Source organism: Gadus morhua, chromosome 22, assembly GCF_902167405.1.
Source record: "Gadus morhua chromosome 22, gadMor3.0, whole genome shotgun sequence".
NCBI lineage: Eukaryota > Metazoa > Chordata > Actinopteri > Gadiformes > Gadidae > Gadus > Gadus morhua.
Window position 1 is genome coordinate 15,168,682 of NC_044069.1, and position 21,583 is coordinate 15,190,264.

General features: G+C 46.6%; 2 protein-coding genes across 2 annotated transcripts in view; both read right to left on the bottom strand.

The window, feature by feature from the left end:
• rims3 (regulating synaptic membrane exocytosis 3) overlaps positions 1–4,678 on the bottom strand; it is a 19,127-nt gene extending 14,449 nt beyond the window's left edge. Inside the window, exon 1 of the mRNA XM_030347548.1 lies at positions 4,329–4,678. Coding sequence (XP_030203408.1) covers positions 4,329–4,653 — 325 coding nt within the window. The 5' untranslated portion in view covers positions 4,654–4,678. The remainder of the gene's footprint in view (positions 1–4,328) is intronic.
• Positions 4,679–14,919: 10,241 nt separating this feature from the next.
• On the bottom strand, positions 14,920–20,666 carry nup42 (nucleoporin 42). The gene is made up of 7 exons (XM_030347550.1): positions 20,323–20,666; positions 19,665–20,106; positions 19,430–19,518; positions 18,019–18,095; positions 17,410–17,496; positions 17,067–17,163; positions 14,920–16,915 (listed from the first exon to the last, which is right to left on the bottom strand). The coding sequence occupies exons 1-7, from the start codon at positions 20,498–20,500 to the stop codon at positions 16,251–16,253; spliced, it is 1,635 nt and encodes a 544-aa protein (XP_030203410.1). The 5' UTR covers positions 20,501–20,666; the 3' UTR covers positions 14,920–16,250.
• Between the last annotated feature and the right edge of the window lie 917 nt (positions 20,667–21,583).

The window sequence follows — 21,583 nt, forward strand, 5'->3', positions numbered from 1 at the left end:
GGCTAGTGCTGCATGTGTCCTCATGCCCCCCGCGCCCCGCGCCCCCACCCCCCCCCCCCCCCCCCCCCCCCCCCACCCTGAATGAGATCTATGGTTCCTCACATCTTTGATTATATTATTCCAATCATAATGATATCAGAGTTGGAGATTATGGGCTCAAGGTAATCATTATGAGAACCAACCCGACCGGCCAGACCGACCGTTTGATCGCCGCGGTCGGGGTTAACCTGATCAAGCTGCTGATTTCCTCTGTTGGTCGGGGGCCAGATTAACCCCAGCTACCACCACCATCACCACCACCACCACCACCGGCACCATCGCCGCGGTGAGAACCCTCCTCCTCCAGACGAGAGCATTACAAGAACAGGTCAATCCCTTAAGAGGAGACAAGAAAAGCAGCAGAAAGCCACTGTGATCCTATTTTCAGTCAGGCTTTATCGCTTCCCCTTTCCGGTCTTCATTCAGCCCTCCTCTGCGAATGCAAAGTGTCTTTGTTATTGTTGCGGGAGTGAGAAACAATGAGGAATTCTCTGCTTTAGCAAATACTTGAGTCAAAAACAAGCATTTTGTGATTTGTTTTTTTATTCATCACAGCTGCATGAGGACAGATGCCATCGACAGAAAAAAAGAAAATAATAATTAATACAAAAGGAAATGTTTATACCTAATTCACAAATTTAGCGTGGCCAGAACCTAGCCTACGGATATGCTGACACAATAACGGCACTATAACCATATTATCTGTTAATGGAGCTTTATTGGTGAGGCCCAGATATTCTGCTCTCTGCCATTTCTGCCCTTCCCTTATTCACCATTTATTCTTCTCTTTATGTCGCTGAGCCAGTCAGCCTTTCAGTGACTTTTCTCCTTTTTTTTAACTTCCTCTCGATAGTAGGTCATTATTTTTGCTATCCTTCAATCTGAAAAGGTCTCTCTCTCTCTCTCTCTCTCTCTCTCTCTCTCTCTCTCTCTCTCTCTCTCTCTCTCTCTCTCTCTCTCTCTCTCTCTCTCTCTCTCTCTCTCTCTCTCTCTCTCTCTCTCTCTCTCTCTCTCTCTCTCTCTCTCTCTCTCTCTCCTTTTCAACCTTTTTGGTCCATTGTTATTAGCTCACCATCTTCAGGGAGCAGCTGTACCTCTCTGACACTGCCCCACCCGTCAGCCAATCAATGCACCTGTCACTCGGAACACTGCAGCCGGACAGCCAAGGTGATTGGCCCCGCTAATGACCGCCAGAAAAAAAAGATACTGTTATTTTCTTGGGGGCAAAATCAAACCTAATTAAAGTAGACCAAGCACAAAGACCTAATGACCACCCTTGTCAGGCCACCCGTCAGTGTTTCTCTGCCCGTCTAGCCACCCGTCCGTCCGTCTAGATGATTGTGTGTGTGTGTGTGTGTGTGTGTGTGTGTGTGTGTCTGTGTGTGTCTCTCTCTAATAGTCTAATTCCATTGATCTCTCGCCTCTAGCCTTAGCAAAGTGCGGGTGTTGTGTAAAGAGACGTATTAAGAGAGCCATTTTGCTAACGTCTTACTCAACCGGGTAGCCCCTGCCAACGTCCTTGTTATTCTCAGGGAACAGGTTTCCTCCCTCCCCTTAATAGAACAATTGCCTCTTCTCGGTAAAGTGGCCACAGCCTAGTTTCTCCTTGAATACCCAGCAGCCATTAAAGCTATGTGCAGGACCGACGGCTTCAATTAATAACAAAAACAATTGGAGTGTTTTGGCTGTGCTACCGACAGTCCAGGCGGTATGTGTACGTGTACTTGTATGTGAATTTATGTGTGTGTGTGTGTGCGTATTCGCCATAATCCTCTCCTGCTCGGTTTGATGATGTCAGGGCTGCCTATCAAAGCCGTGCATTTACCAAGCAGATATATATGCCGCGTAATTGAGCAGGCTCCATTGATTTCGGATCTCTGGCGCGCTGGCTACCAGTGAGGCAGTCTCTTCAGCCCACTGTGAATGATAGGGGAGGTGGAGGTGGAGGTGGAGGTGGAGCTGGGAGAGGGGACGGAGTCTTGTATGGGTGAGAACTTCGGGCCAAAGAGACGGTGATCCGGTCATGCACAGCATCAGGGGCAAATCAAATGTTGCTCTGTGCGTGTGACTTGACCAGAAGGTCACCAAGAAGTGTGATGTCGGGAGGACAGGTAGTTGTCATGGCGACGGATGACACTGCGATTTCTTTGGTTTTCGCCTAGGCGCAGTGTGATCTTCCAGCAGCTGAGACGTCTAAATTTAGACCCCCCCCCCCCAGTGCCGCACACACACTCACAACACTGAACTCCCAGTACTGCCACCGACCCACCAAGCCCCTCCGCTCGTCTCAACCCTGGTTTCTCTATGCTATACACACACACACGCACACGCGCACGCGCACACGCACGCACACACACACACACACACACACACACACACACACACACACTCACACCAACAGCGATGGAACGCCCTCTGCTGAGAACAGTCCTTCCATCAGACCTGGTGTCAGCTGGGCCTGATCAGCCCAAGCCCTCGGTGGGCAGGGTGTGGCATAAGAACCAAAAACTAACTTTGTCTCAAATTCCTCATTTTCTACAGTGTTGTTGTCCCTTGGCTGGGGAACAGCTTGGCAGCAGATTATTCCACCAAAGTCCCAGAAGCTCCTTGAACCTACAGAGACCTGAGCTCCACAATGTGTTCCCTACCAGAGCGCCATGTGGTGTACCTCCGTCCGGGCTTCAGGAGCAGCTCTGTGTCTGGTTTGTGTGCGGGTATAGAACCACACAACACGTAGAGAATGGAACCGTGCACAAACCTTGCATAATAGGACATGTTCACCAAGTCGGCCCTCACATGCAGGGTGTGTGTGTATGTGTGTGTGTGTGTGTGTGTGTGTGTGTGTGTGTGTGTGTGTCTGTGTCTGCGTCTGCGTTTGTGTGTGCATTTGCATGTCTGTTTGCATGCATGCATGTGTATGTGTATGTGTGTGTGGGGTTTTTGTTTGTGTTTGGGTGTGTATGTGTGTATGCACGGATCTTGTGTGTGTGTGTGTGTGTGTGTGCGTGTGTGTGCGTGAATGCGTCGTTCCCCAGTTCACACAGAGATGCAGTGGGTTTCTGTAACTCTAGCTCAATGCGAGGAAGCCTTTTGTTGCAGCTGTATAGCCTCTGCAATTACACAGAGAGAACACGTGCACCGATTATATAGACCCACAGACACACACACATACACACACACACACACATACACACACACGTACAATCTCGACACAGCCACCACTGACTAGTGACTATTCAACACAATGCCCCTGATGGAATTATGAGAGACTCATTACAGGGATAAGATAAGGTAGTAGAGTCCTTCTGCCGTGAGTATATATTGTTGGAACCATTAGCATTCCGGCAGCGAGCGATAGCGTTCTTTTTGGCCCGAGTCAAAGCATTGATTTTCCCATGAAACTAATGCAGCAACACAGTTCATCCCAAGAGGTGATAAATGTGTTAGAACGAGGCGTCCTGATCGGCAGACATACAAGGCAGTGAGCCAGAGATTATTCAGCAAATATTATCTCCAAATCCGGTCCCAATAAACATATATATATATATATATATATAAATCAGTTTTAAAGCCTGAGATTCCAAACTCATTACACAAAACAGGCCCTAGGTGGCCGTGACCTAATAGAATAATACATCCAATACATTACATTTACAGCTATCAGAGCCGGCCAGGAAAGAGGGACAGAAGGCACTTTGGAGAGGGAGAGGAAATAGACCAGGAGATAGAAACCGGGTATGGGGCAATTAGGGAGGCTGAACATGAAGACGTTAGAGGGGCCGAAGTCTTTAGAGAGCCGCCCTGACCTGGCAGGGCTGGTGGGATTTCAGACTGAGAGGATAGAGAAAAGAGAGAGAGCTGTGGCAAAAGGAGACACAGCCAGAGGCATATGAGGGGAGGAATGGCCTCTGGAGCGACGGAGAGAGGGGAGCAGGCAGGAAGAGAGAAAAACAGAGAAAAAAGGAAGAAGGACAAAAGAAAGGCAGACAGACATTAGAAAGCAGAGAAAGGAAAAAAAAGAGCAGTCCAATGACTGAAAAGGGGAGAGACTAATGTGAAGAACAGATGAGTAGATAACACAATAAAGCAAGGTTAACCTCTTCTCAATACCTCCGCAATGGAGGCGACCGCAATACTGAAAAAAACAAACGCAAACAAAACCACGACGGTACACAACAACAAACGGCCAAAATGACACGTCTCCCTGCGTCCTCGCCTCCCCCCCCCCCCCCACACACATACACACACACACATAAAGCGCTCAGAGACAGGGGGCCGCGGCCTCTCACCTTGCTGGTGCAGCTGCTGCGTGCTCTTGCTCCACTGCGACAGCCCCACGATGGCCACCATCTTGGCGCCCAGGCTGGACCTCCGCTTCTTGTTGCCGGCCAGCGACGCCGAGTCCCCGTTGCCGTTGGCGACGCCGCCGGGCCCGCCGCCTCCCCCTCCCCCTCCGCTGCTCCCGCCTCCGGGGCTCTTCTCCAGGCTGTACATGGCCCCTGAGATGCTGGAGGAGCGCACCACGTTGCGGGCCGAGGCACTCAGCCCGTTCAGGTGGCTTATCCCGCCGGGGCCCGGGGCCGCCACCTCCACCGAGGCGCTGCTGAGCATCATGCTGCTGTCTGTTACCCTGCTGGGGGGTGAGGTGGGGGGGGGGGGGGGGGATAAGAGGAGGACAGGGGGGTGGGGGGAGGGCTGGGGGGCGGGTGGAGGAGACAGACCAGGAGGAGGAGGGGGAGGGGGGAGAGATAAAGGGTTAGAGAGAGATTGTCACTTGCTATCAAGCCCCCCCCCCCGGGGAGACTGTTTAAGGATTTATGTTTGATCTGTTGCGCCCGAGTGGGTGTGAGGTGTGAAGTTAGCAGCAGGTGGGTGGTGAGGGGGATGGGGGGGGGTTAAGGGGTCGCACTCAAGGGTGGACTACGGGCTGTGAGGATGTTGGGGATTGAAGCCAGCGACATCGCTACCTGGGGATACAAGACCCCATCGTCACACGAAGACGAGCTGTCCTTTTCCCTCTCTCTCCAGCACTCTCGTCAGTGTGAGGCAGCGGCAATATCACCCCCATTATTATGTCCCAAAAATGTGATCTTTTGAAGACAGAGTAAGGCCTTACAGTCAGGTTGAGTCTGAATTTTCCACCGGTTTGGGGTTTTCAGCGCGAGATTGGTTTTTATTGCAGACGCAGCATAATGTATATCCCTTCAAGTGATTAGTGAACGTGATTTCAAAAAAAGAAAAGGAAAATTATCCAAGAACAACATGGGCAAACGCAGACCTTAAAAGGTCAGCCTGACGGAAAGGTACAAATTGTAGCACACTTTCCAAGTAAAACACAGGCACGGACAAACACACACACACACACACACACACAAACACACGCACAAACACACACACACACACACACACACGTCAGACCTGAAATGTCAGGCCTGGCCTGCTGTTTGGGCTAACCCTGTCAAATGGTATTTGCCTTGTGTGTTATTTTAGAGACTTTTCCTGCATGTTTGACCTTAAAGCCTGGCAGATGATAAACTCTACAGCACAAGCCATCACGGTGTGATCTAGAAGTCCCACAGGCATGCCAATAGGAACACCCACACATGCACGCACTCAAGCATGCACGGTCGCACACACACACACACACACAGGCACACGACACATACATACACCCACACGCAGCTAACTCTTTACGTTTAACAGAACTGGTATTATACCTCTTTAACTTCAAAGTTGTTACTTATTTTTTAAATATAATTGATGACCTTCATTCAACAGGAAATTGAGGAATGAGAGTTAGGGCACCACTTTTGCAAGAGAGATAAAATAGCAACAAAATCCCAAACACATGACAGGTACAGAGAATTGACATGAACAAATGGCTTGTATGATATCCCTCGATTAAATCGGTTAAAAAAGGATAACACATTTATTTTGCCTTCCTATCTCCTGCTGACCCCATCCCTCCCCTGCATCCCACTAAACTCTCTCCCAATTACAGGTAGATAATGCAGGGACCAAATTGACAAGGCAAGGGCACATGAAATATGTATTCTCATCCCTTAGTTGTCTCTACCTTGTCGCTTTGCGTCCATCGTAGCATCGCCTCACTTAAGGTCGTTCAGCGTGTTTACCTGCCTGCTGGCTTATTTTACCCTCTCTCTCTCCCCCCCCCCCTCTCTCTCTCCCCCCCTCTCCCCCCCTCTCTCTCTCTCCCCCCCTCTCCCCCTCTCCCTCTCTCTCTCTCTCTGTCTCTCTCTCACTGTCTCTCTCCCTCTCTCCCTCCATCTGTCTCACTCTTATTCGGAAAAAGGTAAAGAGTGCATCACTTATTGAGCCATTCTTTCCCAGAAGCCACCGGGGCATGACCCATCTAGTGCATCTAGACGCTCAGCAGACAACGCACATTCCAGTTCAACTTAGTGATGCAAATTCCGCTATTAATAGGAAGTTAATATTTCCCCCCCCCCCCCAGCCCCCCCCTAAGAAAGCCATAGAATTTTTAATTCCTAGACTAAGCTGTGAATAGCAATGAGGTGATAAAAGAGTAAGCGTGCAGCCGTGTTTGATGCCACGAACACTGCCACAGCCCTCTTGGCAGGCAGTAGAAAGGGAGCCATGTAAATAATATATATATGCACTCCGTACAGAGAATCATGCCCTCATTCCTTCCCCCGCTTTCATGGGAGTGGAAGAAGTTTGGAAATAAGGTTACAATGGGATGAAAATGTCATCACTAGATAGTAAAGAGGTAGAAGAGAGGGGGGGAGGGAGGGAGAGAGAGAGAGAGAGAGAGAGAGAGAGAGAGAGAGAGAGAGAGAGAGAGAGAGAGAGAGAGAGAGAGAGAGAGAGAGAGAGAGAGAGAGAGAGAGAGAGAGAGAGAGAGAGAGAGAGATCCATAATGCAGAATCATACTACCGGCAGTGCAGATAAACAGGCACCACTTCCTGCTGAGGTTACCATAGCAATACTCCAGGTTAAGACTTAAAGGGCCTGGTTCCTGCTGACCTTGTGTTTTGGTGTGTCAATTTGAGTGTACGTGAATGCGTCCAATATCATGGTGTCGCTGATTATCACTGAAGCAGACACAACAGAAGGGCTCCATTTTTGCTGCTATGAACACATACAGTGCTACATGAGCACACTTGCATTCACACAAACGCACACATACTCACACACACACACACACACACACACACACTCACATGCACACTCATACTCATACGTGAACATATAAACTCACTCACACACACACAAACACAGAGCCAGTATTTTAGTTGCACACACACATGCTGTGTACTAAATGTGCGTGCCAGAGCGTGGGAGAGGAAGTCAAAGGAGTCATATTTGCAAACACTTGCACACACTCACATACACATACACATGCACGCACACACACATTCATATTTGCACACACTTCACATGCATACCAACAAAACATAAGAGTGCCAGGCCGCACCGTGCTCAAGGCCAAAAGGAACACACACAAGCACACACACCCTCGTACACGCACACACACATAGAGAGCCACACACACACACAAAGCAAGGCAGCATTTTAGCAGCACACACATGCTGTACCGCACTAAATGTACATGCCAGGGCGTAGGAGAGGAAGGGCCAAAATAATGAATGATGGGGTCTGTTGCCACTGTTGGCTCGGCTGGAAATCTGGGAGAGTCACTCAACCATCTTGTGAAACACTTAGCTCAGATTCACAATTCACAAATCGACTTCTTAAGGGGACAGTCAGCCGTTTAAAACGTTTCTGTTATTTTTCTTCATATTTTGTGTGCGAGTATACTTCCCCACTTCATCAGGATCTGAGCCTCTGCTGCTTTGTTTATTGTTTGTTGTTGTTGTTTTTGTCTAGTTGAAGGTCCCTCCAGTCTAACCCTTATTGATGGTTGGTTGTGCAGGTTGTGGTACCGAACAATAATATTTACTCCAATATTTACTTAAATTTAAGTGATGAAGCTAGTTTATCTCCTGACAGAGAATTGTTTTTTTCCATTTTTATAAATTTGGAGTCCAACAAATGTACGGTCATAAATAATCTATCTACGGAGCCCCGGAGATGACAGAGGATTTTGATTATTTTTTTGTGGGCACTAAATATTAAGGCCACGTTTATACGTAGCAGGGTAATTATAGAAACGAATATTTCCCCCCCTCCGTTTTCAAAAGTAACATTGTGCACACAACATCGTTTTCAAAAAAGTTGTCGTTTACTTCAAAACGCATAAATACGCCGTTGGGACATTATAACTATGCCAAACCTATGGGCGGTGTCACGTTAAAATTGTACCGGGGGCGAAAATTGTACCGGCCTACGTCATTGTTTGTTTACATCCTGACAACCTGACAACCTGCCCGGCAACAGACGACGCGATGCAGAAAACATGTTTCCAAACGACGAAATAACATAATACAGATAGCGGATCGCTATCTGTATTATGATAGATAGCGATAACACTTGTTTTTACTTTATATTTGTATTGTATTTAATTGTTTAATCGAAACAATAAAAAAATTTGCCCGCTAAACGGGCGATCGCGTCAAATGACGCGTCAAATCACGTAGGAAGGTTCTTGAACATTCTAGACTATGAAACCTGCTTAAAACACTCAGTTTACTAGCTAAATTCGATTAAACAATTCAATACAATACAAATATAAAGTAAAAACAAGTGTTATCTAGCGATCCGTTATCTGTATTATGTTTCAAGAACCCTCCTACGTCATTTGACGCGATCGCCCGTTTCGCGGGCAAAACATTTGTCATTTGACGTGATCGCCCGTTTTGCGGGCAAATTTTTTTATTGTTTAGATTAAACAATTAAATACAATACAAATATAAAGTAAAAACAAGTGTTATCGCTATCTATCATAATACAGATAGCGATCCGCTATCTGTATTATGTTATTTCGTCGTTTGGAAACATGTTTTCCGTATCGCGTCGTCTGTTGCCGGGCAGGTTGTCAGGATGTAAACAAACGATGACGTAGGCCGGTACAATTTTCGCCCCCGGTACAATTTTAACGTGACAGCGGCAGTGTAGGGAGAAGGATAAAGCCATGCAAGCCAATCAGAATCCTCAGAATCAACAACAACGAATAACACAAGCGTCTTCCTGTAACAAACAGCGCTCATATGACGTTAAGCATTTCCTGGCGCATAATGTGACGTTTCAGAACCTAAAACCCTGTTTCTATCCGTTGACACGACAACACGTAACCGGCGTTTTCAGAAATGTCCACTTTTGCCAGAGTTTTTAGAAATGATCTTTTTCTGTGACAAAAACTGTGTTTTCGTGTAAATGAGAGGCCAAACCGTGTGAAAATATCTCAGTTTTCCCTTTGTGTAAACGGGGCCTAAGTCTTGACCTTGAAATAGGCAAAAAATATAGTAGTCGCCACAAAATACTAATCCGTGGCCTCGAAATATTTATTCCGTGGCCACAAATTAGTTTAAGATAATTGTATACAACTTTTGAGGATTCTAAAATGATAATGTCAATTCCATGCACAGTGTCGGATTGCACCGCGGATTTCGGCAGGTAATAAAATAATAAATCAATTGTTTGTAAGGAAAGGATTAGGGTATTATTTTGAACCTTGCTCACTGACTTTGGGATCTAACCTAGTACCTTTTGGCTGACAATTGAACACCCTTATCAACACACTAGTGAGTAATGGTAATGTAATCTTGGGGCACTGAGATTCATCAGTTCCATTGCTTTTTTACCCCTTGACAGAATAAGCATGATTAACTAACTACTTATTTTTAGCAAAGAACTGTAATTTATATCATCCTCCATGTTAGTCTGTTTATGTGTGTGTGTCTGTGTGTCACGCGTGTTCATAAATGATCCACCATCTGATGTTACCGGCCGTGAAATTAACAGTACATTTGTAGCTAAATATTGTTTGGTTTGGCCTCTCTCATTGAATCAATCAATTGTAACATCCAATAAAAATTTTAACGAGGTGAATCATTGAGTTGCTCCCTCCAAATTGCCTTGTGACTAGAGACACAAATTTGATCAGTCACACAATGTTCTCTGACAAATTGCCTGAATCAAGATCGAACCGGCTGGTTGGTGAGCGCCATGTGTGCACAACCTAGGGGGACCAGGAAGTGTATAGCCTCTAGGTGGTTTGGTCCTACAATAAGGGACAGTTTGGATTTAAAGCACGCTATCAAACGACGACATACAGTGAGAAAAAGATATACGCACACACGGAAACACAATCACACACACAGGGTCGGGCTGACCGTTCGTCAAGACACTGAAGTGACAATAAAAATGAAATGTCGTCTTCCACAACACTGGCATTAAGTCACCTCGGTGACCACCAGCCCCCCCCCCCCCTCCCTCTCTCTCGCCGCCCTCCTCCATGGTGTGATGGTTGAGCAAGTGTTTTACTGCTAAACCTCCTCCCCCATAATATAATATAGCTCTATAAAAATGAAAGTATAACCCAAACCACACCTCATATAATACACGCATCAACTTAGAACAAAAGGGAAAAAACAGTTGGGGGGGGGGGAATGTCACCCTGTCAGCAGGACTGGCTGTAGCGCTGCTGGTGTGTATCAGGGTGGGTTGGGGGAGTGGGCAGCAGGTGATGGAGGTATATGGTGAGTTACAGTGAGTTAAGAGGGCCGTGATGGATGAGATAAGGAGCTGCCTTCGCGCAGGGTCCCGTTAACTAACACCGGTGCCGCGGACATCTCTCTCCCCCTCCACCCTGCTCCCTCGCCTGACACCCCCCCCCCCCCCCCCGACACCGTCCTCCACTCCCTGCCCGGGGGACCCCCAGAGGACCTCACGGCAGAACCTAATACGTCCACCGTTTGTCCCTGAGTCCCTGTCTCTTCACAACCTCATATGACAGCGGGTGCGACCCGCACCACTTCAGTTAAAGCCATGGCACAGCCCTCTCCTCACTCCCCGGTCCTTTGTTTGTGTCTTGAATCTCAACACCACGCGCCAGCATCGTTCGTGAACACATGGCTGGGCCTGTGTGTAGCAGACAACACACACACACACACACACACACACACACACACACACACACACACACACACACACACACACACACACACACACACACACACACACACACACACACACACACACACACACACAAGCCTTGTATACAGGCCACGCTGACAGGCATTAGCCCATACAAATAAAAACCCTGGGCATATACACAGATAGAGGCTAACAAAAGGCTCTCATTACGATGATAAGTGTCTGCTCAGCGCCTGCCTTGTTTTCATTGGTTTTCCCTTCAAAGGGACCCAGACCAGCAGAGAGCAAGGGGATCTGAAGTGAGGGTACATTATAGTGAACACATGTGAGCACTCTGTTTGCCCACACACACACACGATTGGTGTCTGTGTGTGTGTGTGTGTGTGTGTGTGTGTGTGTGTGTGTGTGTGTGTGTGTGTGTGTGTGTGTGTGTGTGTGTGTGTGTGTGTGTGTGTGTGTGTGTGTGCGTGTGACTTTGCAGATGTGTTATGTGTGCTAGGTGCACCGTGCTGGCCTTTGAGCATGGCCTTTTGCGGTGTGTGATCTTCAGAACTAGGTGTGCGTGTGTGTGTGTGTGTGTGTGTGTTTGCGTGTGTGTTTGTGTATGTCTGTGTATGTGCGTATGAACTCTTTGATGAAATATGATGCAGTGAACAGCAGTCTGGCCTTTTGAGCAGCCAACTCATCTGATTTTATCTGACACATCTCTCTCTCTTACTCAGTCTCAAACGTTTTGCTAACACACACACACATACACAGAAACAAAAGTGATGACACACACATGCATGCATGCACACACACAGACATACACACACACACACACACAGACATATACACACACACACACACACACACACACAAAGGCCAATAACATACAACCACATGTCCTGGTGAATATTTTAGTACAGCAGGGACCTATGTGCCTGCTCAAGTGAGAACAGCACACACACACACACACACACACACACACACACACACACACACACACACACACACACACACACACACACACACACACACACACACACACACACACACACACACAGACAAGCGCACACACACACACACACACATCTAATGGACCCCCTGCGAGCCAGTCAGTCCCACCCAACCCAACCCTAGACTGCGTGATGCAATGCCTTGAATATTTCATCCCAACACACACGGGACATTGGGAGCTATTCCGTAGTAGGACACCATTCCCGGAGAAGGAACATGGGTTCTGATGTTGGATTTCTTTGTTTATCGGGGTAGTAATTCTGATGTGTGAGTTCTCACGGTAGATGCGGCGGTGTGTGTCTGCTATCAGCTGCTAATGTCATAAACCCTGAATGGTTCGTTCATACAAAGGCGCGTTCCTCGTCTTTGTGTACCAAAAGAGGCCGACTGCAGCCGGTGACCAACTAATGGAGCGATAAATGCAGTGATAGCCGGGCCTTCGCGGGTACAACATGCACAGGCATCAACCACAGTTTGAACTCAGCTCAGTTTGAGCCTGTGTCATTTGCCATCTGATACAATCTCACACCTCAGCGTGCACTTGGCTTGACCTTATTCTTGGCAACCGATCTGGTTCTAACCACATCCCATACCATGTCTCTCCCTCTCTCTCTTTTTCTCACATATAAACACACACACACACACACTACCACAAACACCCGCTCATTCTCACTCTGATTTTCTATCTCGGTGTCTATACTCACACACTGTCTGGCACACACACATTGACTCACAAATGCAAAAGGTCAGAGTCTTTACCGGTCAAACACAAAATGTAACAGATGAGCTGCCCTGAAGCGTCTTTTATCTTATCGCGGGCGCCACACAGCTCGCGCTCAGCCACAGCCACCAGGGAAGCAAGCAGCATGCCGTTGAAATCTGACCCACGTTGGCATCTTTCCCTTTATTCCTCCCGATCAATCAGTCGAACCACACACATTTTTGCTTTGTTTTTTTTGTCTAGCCGAATCCTTTCGAGAAAAAAAAAAATGAATATTGGCAATCCTATATTGCCAATGCGCTTGATTAACTTAACTGAACAGAAGTAGGCCAAGGGGCTACTGTGATGGTTGTGTGCTGTGTCAACAGTCTTCGAGGAATATGGACGGTAGTTACATCGCCTTACTGTGAAGCACCAAACTATGCATGGCACTTCAGATCCCCATAGAAAAAGAAAGGGAATAGCCAATATCAAGTGAGTTTATGATAAACCTCATTATTAATCATTTCTATTATCTCTCATTCATCATCTCCCAAACCGTCATCTTAACACTTAATTCCTTTTAATTCTTAAATATTAAAAAGTCCTAAAATACAATATGGATTGTTATTTGTCATAAGGTTAGTTTACTCAGATGTTGTTTAGATGCAATTTAGTTCAGTAAATATTTTTGCTGGCAAAATGCTTGCAATGTAACATTTGCCATGACCCACAGGACAACAAATGCTATTTCCCAGGCAGACTACTTGAAAGCCTGGAAAAGGATAGTTAGGCTACCTTTTTACAATTTAGGATATATTCAGTAAGAAATGACTGCGCGTAATTTGATTCCAAATACAGCATCCAAGTACAATATTTCTATGATTTTCTAATAGCAGCAATATTACAGTCAAAAATCCATTAAACGAAACAGTAATTAATCCTCACCGAACCATTATTTTGATAGCGTAATTTAGGTTTTAAACGCGTTTCCTCCGATTACAAAAAGGTAGGAAAGCGTAAACACTTACCAATTAATGCAGGGAGCGGAGACGACAGAGGACGGGACGGGAGTTGTCAAATAACTGTTTCTGCCTGATATGTCTGCATCATTGTCATCGTTTAGCTTTTATTCTTGCTGTGCCGGAGTGAAGACAGTGATTTTGCGTTGCACTGCTGCTGATCACACTGCATCCAAGGCGCGGTGGAAGACGGTTTACTGTTGAGAGGGAGAGAAAGAGAGAGGGGGGAGCAGGGGGGATAATAGCGGGATGCGAGTAGTCTGCCTGAAGAACAGCAACGGGAAACAGCGAACACGTGTGGCGCTGGAAGGAATCGACAGGTATAAATAAAGATTGTTTCTCATCGGGTGGGGGTTATCATATTATCATCAAATAATCCAACGGCTAATTCTTAGCTTGGTTGTTGGTTGTTGGTATGAGAACGGTGGCTGATAGTTCAACTTCTCATTGGGTCGCTGAAATAAAAAGATGGCAGACTTCGACTTGTTCGCCTTCGTTTAGGCTAGCTATAAGGAATAGCTTATCCAAACTATGCAGGTGAGCTTAGAAGGCCAAGTGCCTAGGCCTACCTCATTCAATTATGCCCACATCTCATTCATTAGCTATTCGATTGTGAACGCCAGTAGATGGAAATGTTAAAGAACAGAACTCCATTCAGTGGTATTTATGAGGCGAGAGACCATGAATGCCTCCCTCGCCAAGAAAAAAACAACTCGCAAGCAACCTCGAAAGTGAGAAATGTGCCGTTCGTTTAGCCACCCAGCGAACCGCTCAAAAGAGCATAAATCAGACGCATGAGATCAATGAAGCGGGTCCCAGAGGCGTCTTGTAGCGCAACACATTCACTTCTACTGCTTGTTGCTTTTAAGGTTTCAATAATGGGCCCCCGCATTGCTCTGCCGCAGTGGGGTGGACCGCGGACGACCTACTCCGTCTTAATCCAACATGAATGACTACGTCGTATGTCACCGGTGTCAAACGATCCTGCTGATAAAAGATGGCACGGATTAAGGGGTGAGCTGGTCAACCCTCACACCTCTGGCCCACTGCTTGACACTCAAAGTGGTTTAAATATTTCATGGATATCCCCTGTCGTACAAAAGTGCGTGTTTTCTAACAGCGAGTGTGTGTGCTTTTAATATTAAACAAAATATTATAATACATGTAAAATAGAATAGTTGTTCAACAGCAATATTTGACTATTTCCTGAAAGTAGAAAAGTTAAAAAATATTTGGAGGCTATGTATTATGTATTGCCTCCTCTTAAATGTAAATACCAAAAATGAAAAATAAATCACTGGAGGATATTGATGATGTTGATGAATTACAGATGAAGAAATAATATCAATAGAAAAAAATGGGTTTTCTAGTGACATGTTTAACATTGAATGATGCTGAACTGCTGCCTTTCCACGATATATCCAAGATAAAACATTATTCTTCCTAATATCCAATATGATGAATTTCTCCCTATTGATGATGTTGCTTAACACTCAAAACTATGCTGGTCATACTTGTGTTTCCTTAACAGAGACAGGCAGTTCCTCAAAATAATAGTGATTGCTTAATTCACTTATGGGCAAAGGGTCAGATTCGGTCTTCTCGGCCGATCACGTCGTCAAACTAATCTAATGTCCAGTATGGCCCGCATCACTTTCTATTAACGTGCTGAATTATTGACGTTTCTGCTCATACATTTGCACTGGCATTAAGGGTAACTACATTAATTAGCTGTGAACTTGATGTTGCTATCACATTTGACCACGGATGTAACCGTTAATTCTCTTTGTGTAACACAAAGAATATAGTTAAAGTATGTCGTGGCTACATTCTATCTAAGGCTAATTATGTAAGATCACCGTTGTCCCGAAAACCCTGTCAGCTAAATCCTATATTGTCAAGTCAGCAGAGGCTTCCCTTGAAGCAGAATAGCATAACAGTGTTTGGCTCTTAAATGAGGGCCGTATTCGTATATCATGTAATACGTTTGTATTGAATATGCTAATAGAATACTGGAACCCGGTGTAATTGGAAGTTGTTTAACCTCTCCTGGATCAATATTATTGGACTGGACTAGAATGAAACAGTGAGAGCTTTGGAGGAGTGCCAAATCCCAACCATTCGTCCATTGCACACAAAGTTTTACAAGGATACGGTTTCACAATGCTCAGCAAATTAAATATAAGCAGTGACACAGTTCTGACATATAGTTCCTGCTGTCAGTGTATTTAAGAGAAAGCAAAGCTTAACTGTAAAGTAGGTAAGATAAAGCATGTTTTCAATGTTGCTGTGCGTACATTTATTATAAAAAAACATCATGCCATCATCAAACCTCATTTCAATTAGTCGCAAATCTACGGGGTAGATGTCTTTGCATAGCAAATTTGATTAGTAATAACGAAATTATGTTATATCTCCCAAAAGTCCAAAAGGATAAGATTATATTCCTGCTAAAAGCCCACCAGCATGTCCATTGGCGGGGGCTTCAGGGGTATCTGTCCTAGTGTGAACCTCTTGGCTCCAAACTGACCCAGTTCCTCTGGGGTCAACTCACTCTGGGGGGTGAAGAGGCTGTCCCCGGGCCCCCCGGCGGAGCTCCTGGTCCCCCCTGCTGCTGCTGCCGCTGGTTGACCCGTGGGTCGGGCCGCCCCGAACCCCCCGCCCCCCTGTCCGAACACGCTCCCGCTGCCCGCAGCCGGGGCCGCCGCCCCGAACCCGGGGGCCGCCGCCCCGAACCCGGGGGCCGCCGCCCCGAACCCGGGGGCCGCCGCCCCGAACCCGGGGGCCGCCGCACCGAACCCGGGGGCGCCTGCGGGCGTCGCCGCCGCCGTCGTGGCGGAAGAGAAGCTGAAGGTGGAGGCGGAGGCGGAGCCAAACCCTGCGGGGGCCGGAGCCTTGTTGGGGTCTGGAGCGGCGAAAGAGAAGCCGGACGCTGCCGGCGCCGCCGCCGCCGCCGGCGCCGGTTCCGAGCCGAACCCGAAGCTGGGTTGCGCGGGGGTCGCAGCGGCCGCGCCGAAACCTGCGGGAGCCGCTGGAGCCGAGGAGCCGAAGCCGCCGGCGGCCGGGGTGGCGAAGCTGAAGGTGTTGGCCTGGGTCGGTGCGGCGGCCCCCAAGCCTTCGCGGCAGAGGAGGACACGGCCACCAGATTGACAGGAAAGGAGAATTGTCTTAACCCACAATTGCTGCACATTTTGTTCATTATGATATCATTTTTTATCAATTCAATTGAATGTGATAATGAAGGACAACTCCAAAAGAGGTCTCACCAGTGCCCACGCTGGGCGTGGACGACCCGAAGGCAGACGTGGCCGAGCCACAGCCGGCCGGGGGGGCCTGGGGCGTGGGGTTGTTCAGCTCAGCCAGCTGTAGGAGGAGCACACCATACAATCCATCAGCAATGGTTTGATTGACTTCATAAATGTAGTCTGAAGGCCAAAAGTGAAAAAAGCTGTGGAAAACACATTCAAGACTTTGGAGGTGTCGATACCAAACCAATGAAAGACCCATCTTCCAAAAACGACAAGACTGTTATTCTAATGGACTCACTGCCCATATACTTGGGAGACAGAGAATGCATGTCTCAGGCTTGACAAGTTGTGCGAGTCTCACCAAAGCAACGCGAGTGGTTGCATTCATGGCTCTTAGCTCCTGGACCCTGCTCCGCCATTGGTTGACTGCTTGATTGATGCCATTAGTCTGGGAAGAAAGAAAAATGTCATGAGACGTTGTTAGATAACTGCCGTCACAATTTAGCTTTAGCCAATCTTAATTCTACCAGAAGACATACATTAAGTAAATAATAAGACAAACGTAGATTATTTGATCAGATAATACATCCCATTTTATTGCATGATGTTGCAGAAAAAGGTCTGTTATTTTGTTGACGTGATGGACAAAATTATTTGATCAAGGTCTGCATTAGGCCTCAGAAAATTATGTTCCATGATACCCATTGCAATCTCAGGTAATATCAGTCTATCCCTTTCGTTCTATTCCTGAAGAAAATGTAATTGGTTGAGTCCATTTTCCATCCTGGCTCTGTAGCCAAGCGGGTGACCAATTACTGCACACTCACGAGGCCATGGCCGTGACCAATTACCTACTACCCACTCAGCGAGGAACGAAGCACTGCCGTTTCAGTTGAGGTAGTACAAGATACACAAAAACTTGTAGAAAAACAATAGAGCAAGAACCGAAAAACAAGCAACGGAAGCTCACATAATTCTGTAAATCACCCGAGTCTCTGCTGTTGCAGTACTCTAGCCTGAGCTCTTCCTGAGAGAGATCTGCAAAACCTGTTGAAGACAGGAATGAGGGAGAATTGGTCACAAATGCCAGATCATGTGCTCAGGGCTCTTCCATGGCAGGATAGAAAGTCAGTTTAATCAGTAGTATATGTCTATGTTAAATCAACTTGTATTATTTACACTCTATGTTAAATCTGTTTAATCTTTATTATTTACAGTCTATGTTAAATCTGTATTGTCTTGAGTCTTTGTTAAATTAGGTTAGCCTGTATCAAATACAGTCTATGTTAACTTAACTATAATATAGAGCGTGAATATCTGTTTGTATCCAATATCTATCTTCTAATATGACGATTTAAGACCGCGACCGATAAATGTCTTAGCAATCTGCCACGATCTGCCTTGAAAGATAGATCGGTGGCACCGTACCACAGGGCACATTCTATCAGTAGCAGTTCCACGGCTCATACACGGTTATTTTCTCAGCCAAATGATGAATCAGCGCTTTAGTATACACCACGATGTGTGTGTGTGGATGTGAAGCGCTGTCTGAACAGCAATTCAATTTGACTTTCGCATCCGAGAGAGGGTAATGCTTTTCAGACTCTTAGGGTATAACGCCAGTGTGTATGGATGTCTGAAGTATCTTCTGAGCAGCACTTGATTTGGATGTTTGCCTGCAAGGGAGGGTTGACCTTCCCAAACACCTGGCGTTATGCTATAACGCCAGGTGTTATGCCATAACGCCAGGTGTGAAGGAAGATGTATTTTTTTCGTTGGTCTTTCTTCTCAGCTAAAGCTTTAAAGGAGACATTTATACCACCAGGTGTGAGTGTGATTAGCCTTACAAGCCGTTTCGAAAATCTGCCCCATAGCCTAGGACATCACTAGTTGCCGTGTCCACCTAGATCTGTGCTGGAGAGATCAGTCTACCAGCTTACCAGCCTACCCAGTGGACTGAAGTAAACGTTGCTCATCTATCCAAAATCTACGTAAAAAACACATGAAAAATAATCTGTGTAATCGTTTCTGCATTCTGCTGTGTTTTCTGAATTTGCTGCACTTCTTCTACATGCATGCGTTTGCTTATGGAATTTTCAACTTCTACCCATTTTTCCCCATCATTTGCATCATTTTAATTGCTCCAGTATTGAGCAAGAATGCTCCCAAATCTGGGATTGGGTTGCAATGCAATCCTATGTTGCAGAGGGGAAATAGTCCCGGTCAATGTACTTCTCTAAGTGCTTATTTTTGCCAAACTTGTTGTCTGCAATAGTCCCCAGACCCAACATGATTGGAAATATGATCCAGGTTGAAAAATCCCAAAGCTCTCCTTCAGGTTGCAGTGCAATGAGCTCTGAGGACCAATCTATGATACAGACCTGAAATGGTTGCGATGGTCGGGGCATAACATGAAAACATCCATTGTCCTGATGTCTCCCAGATCTCCACATCATTCTTGACGGTCTCCCTGAGACACAAATACACTTATCAGTTCAAATATTAACAAGCACGTTTGCTGACTTTGTGTATGAATTGACAGAACTGACTTTAATAAGTGTTATTACACAAATAAATCGTTTTCCTGCAGAGTATAACAGAATATGTCAAACTCACAGATGTTTTTCCTGTTCATCGCTTCCTCCCCCTACTTTATCAAAAGTCTGCTGCGTGTTGAGGGCAGAATAGCGATTCTGTGAGGAAAAACTGAATTCGGAGCTCTTGTTGTTTTCCCTTCTGCCCCCGCCTCCTCCACCTCTGCCCCAGTCAGCCCCACCCCCTCCTCCACCTCCTCTTCGGCCCCAGTCAGCCCCACCGGCTCCTCCACCTCCTTTGCCCCAGTCAGCCCCACCGGCTCCTCCACCTCCTTTGCCCCAGTCAGCCCCACCCCCTCCACCACCTCCTCCTCCTCCTCCTCCTCCTCCGCCGCCCCAGTCAGTCCCACCACCTCCTCCCCTGCCCCAGTCATTGCCACCTTGAGAGGAGAAAGATGAAGGCTGGATATAGTTTCCTGCCGACTGATTCTGCGATGGATTCACCCAAACTCTGTTACCAAAGCCTGTTGGAAAAAGGGAACACGAAAGGCAATTGGTAAAAGAACAACCAAAATGATATGGTTATAATGCAGTGGGAAAATAAATTGAAATGAAGAGCTACCAAACATCAGCGATTCAGTTGGACTATCTTTCAAGTCCGACGCACTTTTTGTTTTACATTACACTGGAAATAATATTGAAGCCGAAGATGATCGTAAAAGAAACGTATGAATGCTTACCGCCACCACCCCTGGGTTGTTGCGGAGTTGAACGGTTGTTAAATCCACCACCTCCTCCTCGACCACCACCACCACCACTACCACCTCCTCCTCCTCCTCCACCTCCTTGGGGGTGCTCATTCCAACATTTGTCACCGTACCGACAACGTCCTTGAATAAAAAAACTGCACACTGGCATGTTTGAGTTCAAGGCTTCGGTTTTAGTTAATACTTTGAGTGTAAATCCACTACTTCGCAAAGTATTCTTGATTAATTACCATTGTTTTGATGGAACTAGCTACACGACTTGGCGCACTACCACATGAATCCAAACAAGAGTCGCCACTTTTACACGTCATTGAAACCTCAGCCACTGAATGCTCACAAAACAATCACGTGGTTTGGTTTGGTCTTCTACGTCCACGCCCTCTTTCCCGAGCTCTCGCTGCTTGCGTAATTTAATATGTCCATGTTGCGTTCTAGTCAGCGCGAGCTGATGCTACCAACTTTTTTCATGCATGAGAAAATTAAGTATTGTAAGCTTAAGGGTATGCCCACACACGTGCAGCGGTGTGTGTGTGTGTGTGTGTGTGTGTGTGTGTGTGTGTGTGTGTGTGTGTGTGTGTGTGTGTGTGTGTGTGTGTGTGTGTGTGTGTGTGTGTGTGTTTGCGTGTGTGTAGTGGTGGCTGGTGGGGATATATCAATTTGACGATGTGTTACTTTTTCTGGGGAATGTCGTATCCATGTTTAATTGAAGTTTTTACAAACACACTTGATCTATAAAACCCTCGTCCGCACACCTCTAAGCAATCTTTGCTTTATAAATCACAGAATGCAAGTGTGCGCAGCTGTATCAGCTTCACGTTCCGCCCTGTACACGCCCCGTTTTAACCATAAATGGTCAATGCAAACTACCTCATGAATGCGACTGGGATCACTAACAACAAAAAGCAGAGTGAGTGGCAACATGTTGCTGCAGCAGTGAACTCTGTCAGTGGCACGGAGCGCACAGTCCCAGAATTAAAAAAGAAGTGGTCTGACATAAAGGTACATATTTTTATGTAGGCCTACCAATAAATCGTTATGGTCCCTGAAGACCCTCTCCCTCCGAATCCTGCCATTTGCATGGTCCTCAAGCAAGCAGTGCTAGCAGTGCCATGGTGCAGCATTACGCACAGGGCGCTCACCATTTAAAGGGTTACGGTAATATGACTGACCGAGAACACCTTGGTTAATCAGTTTGTAAAATTACCCGCGTAAAATGTTCTTGAACGTATCCCTT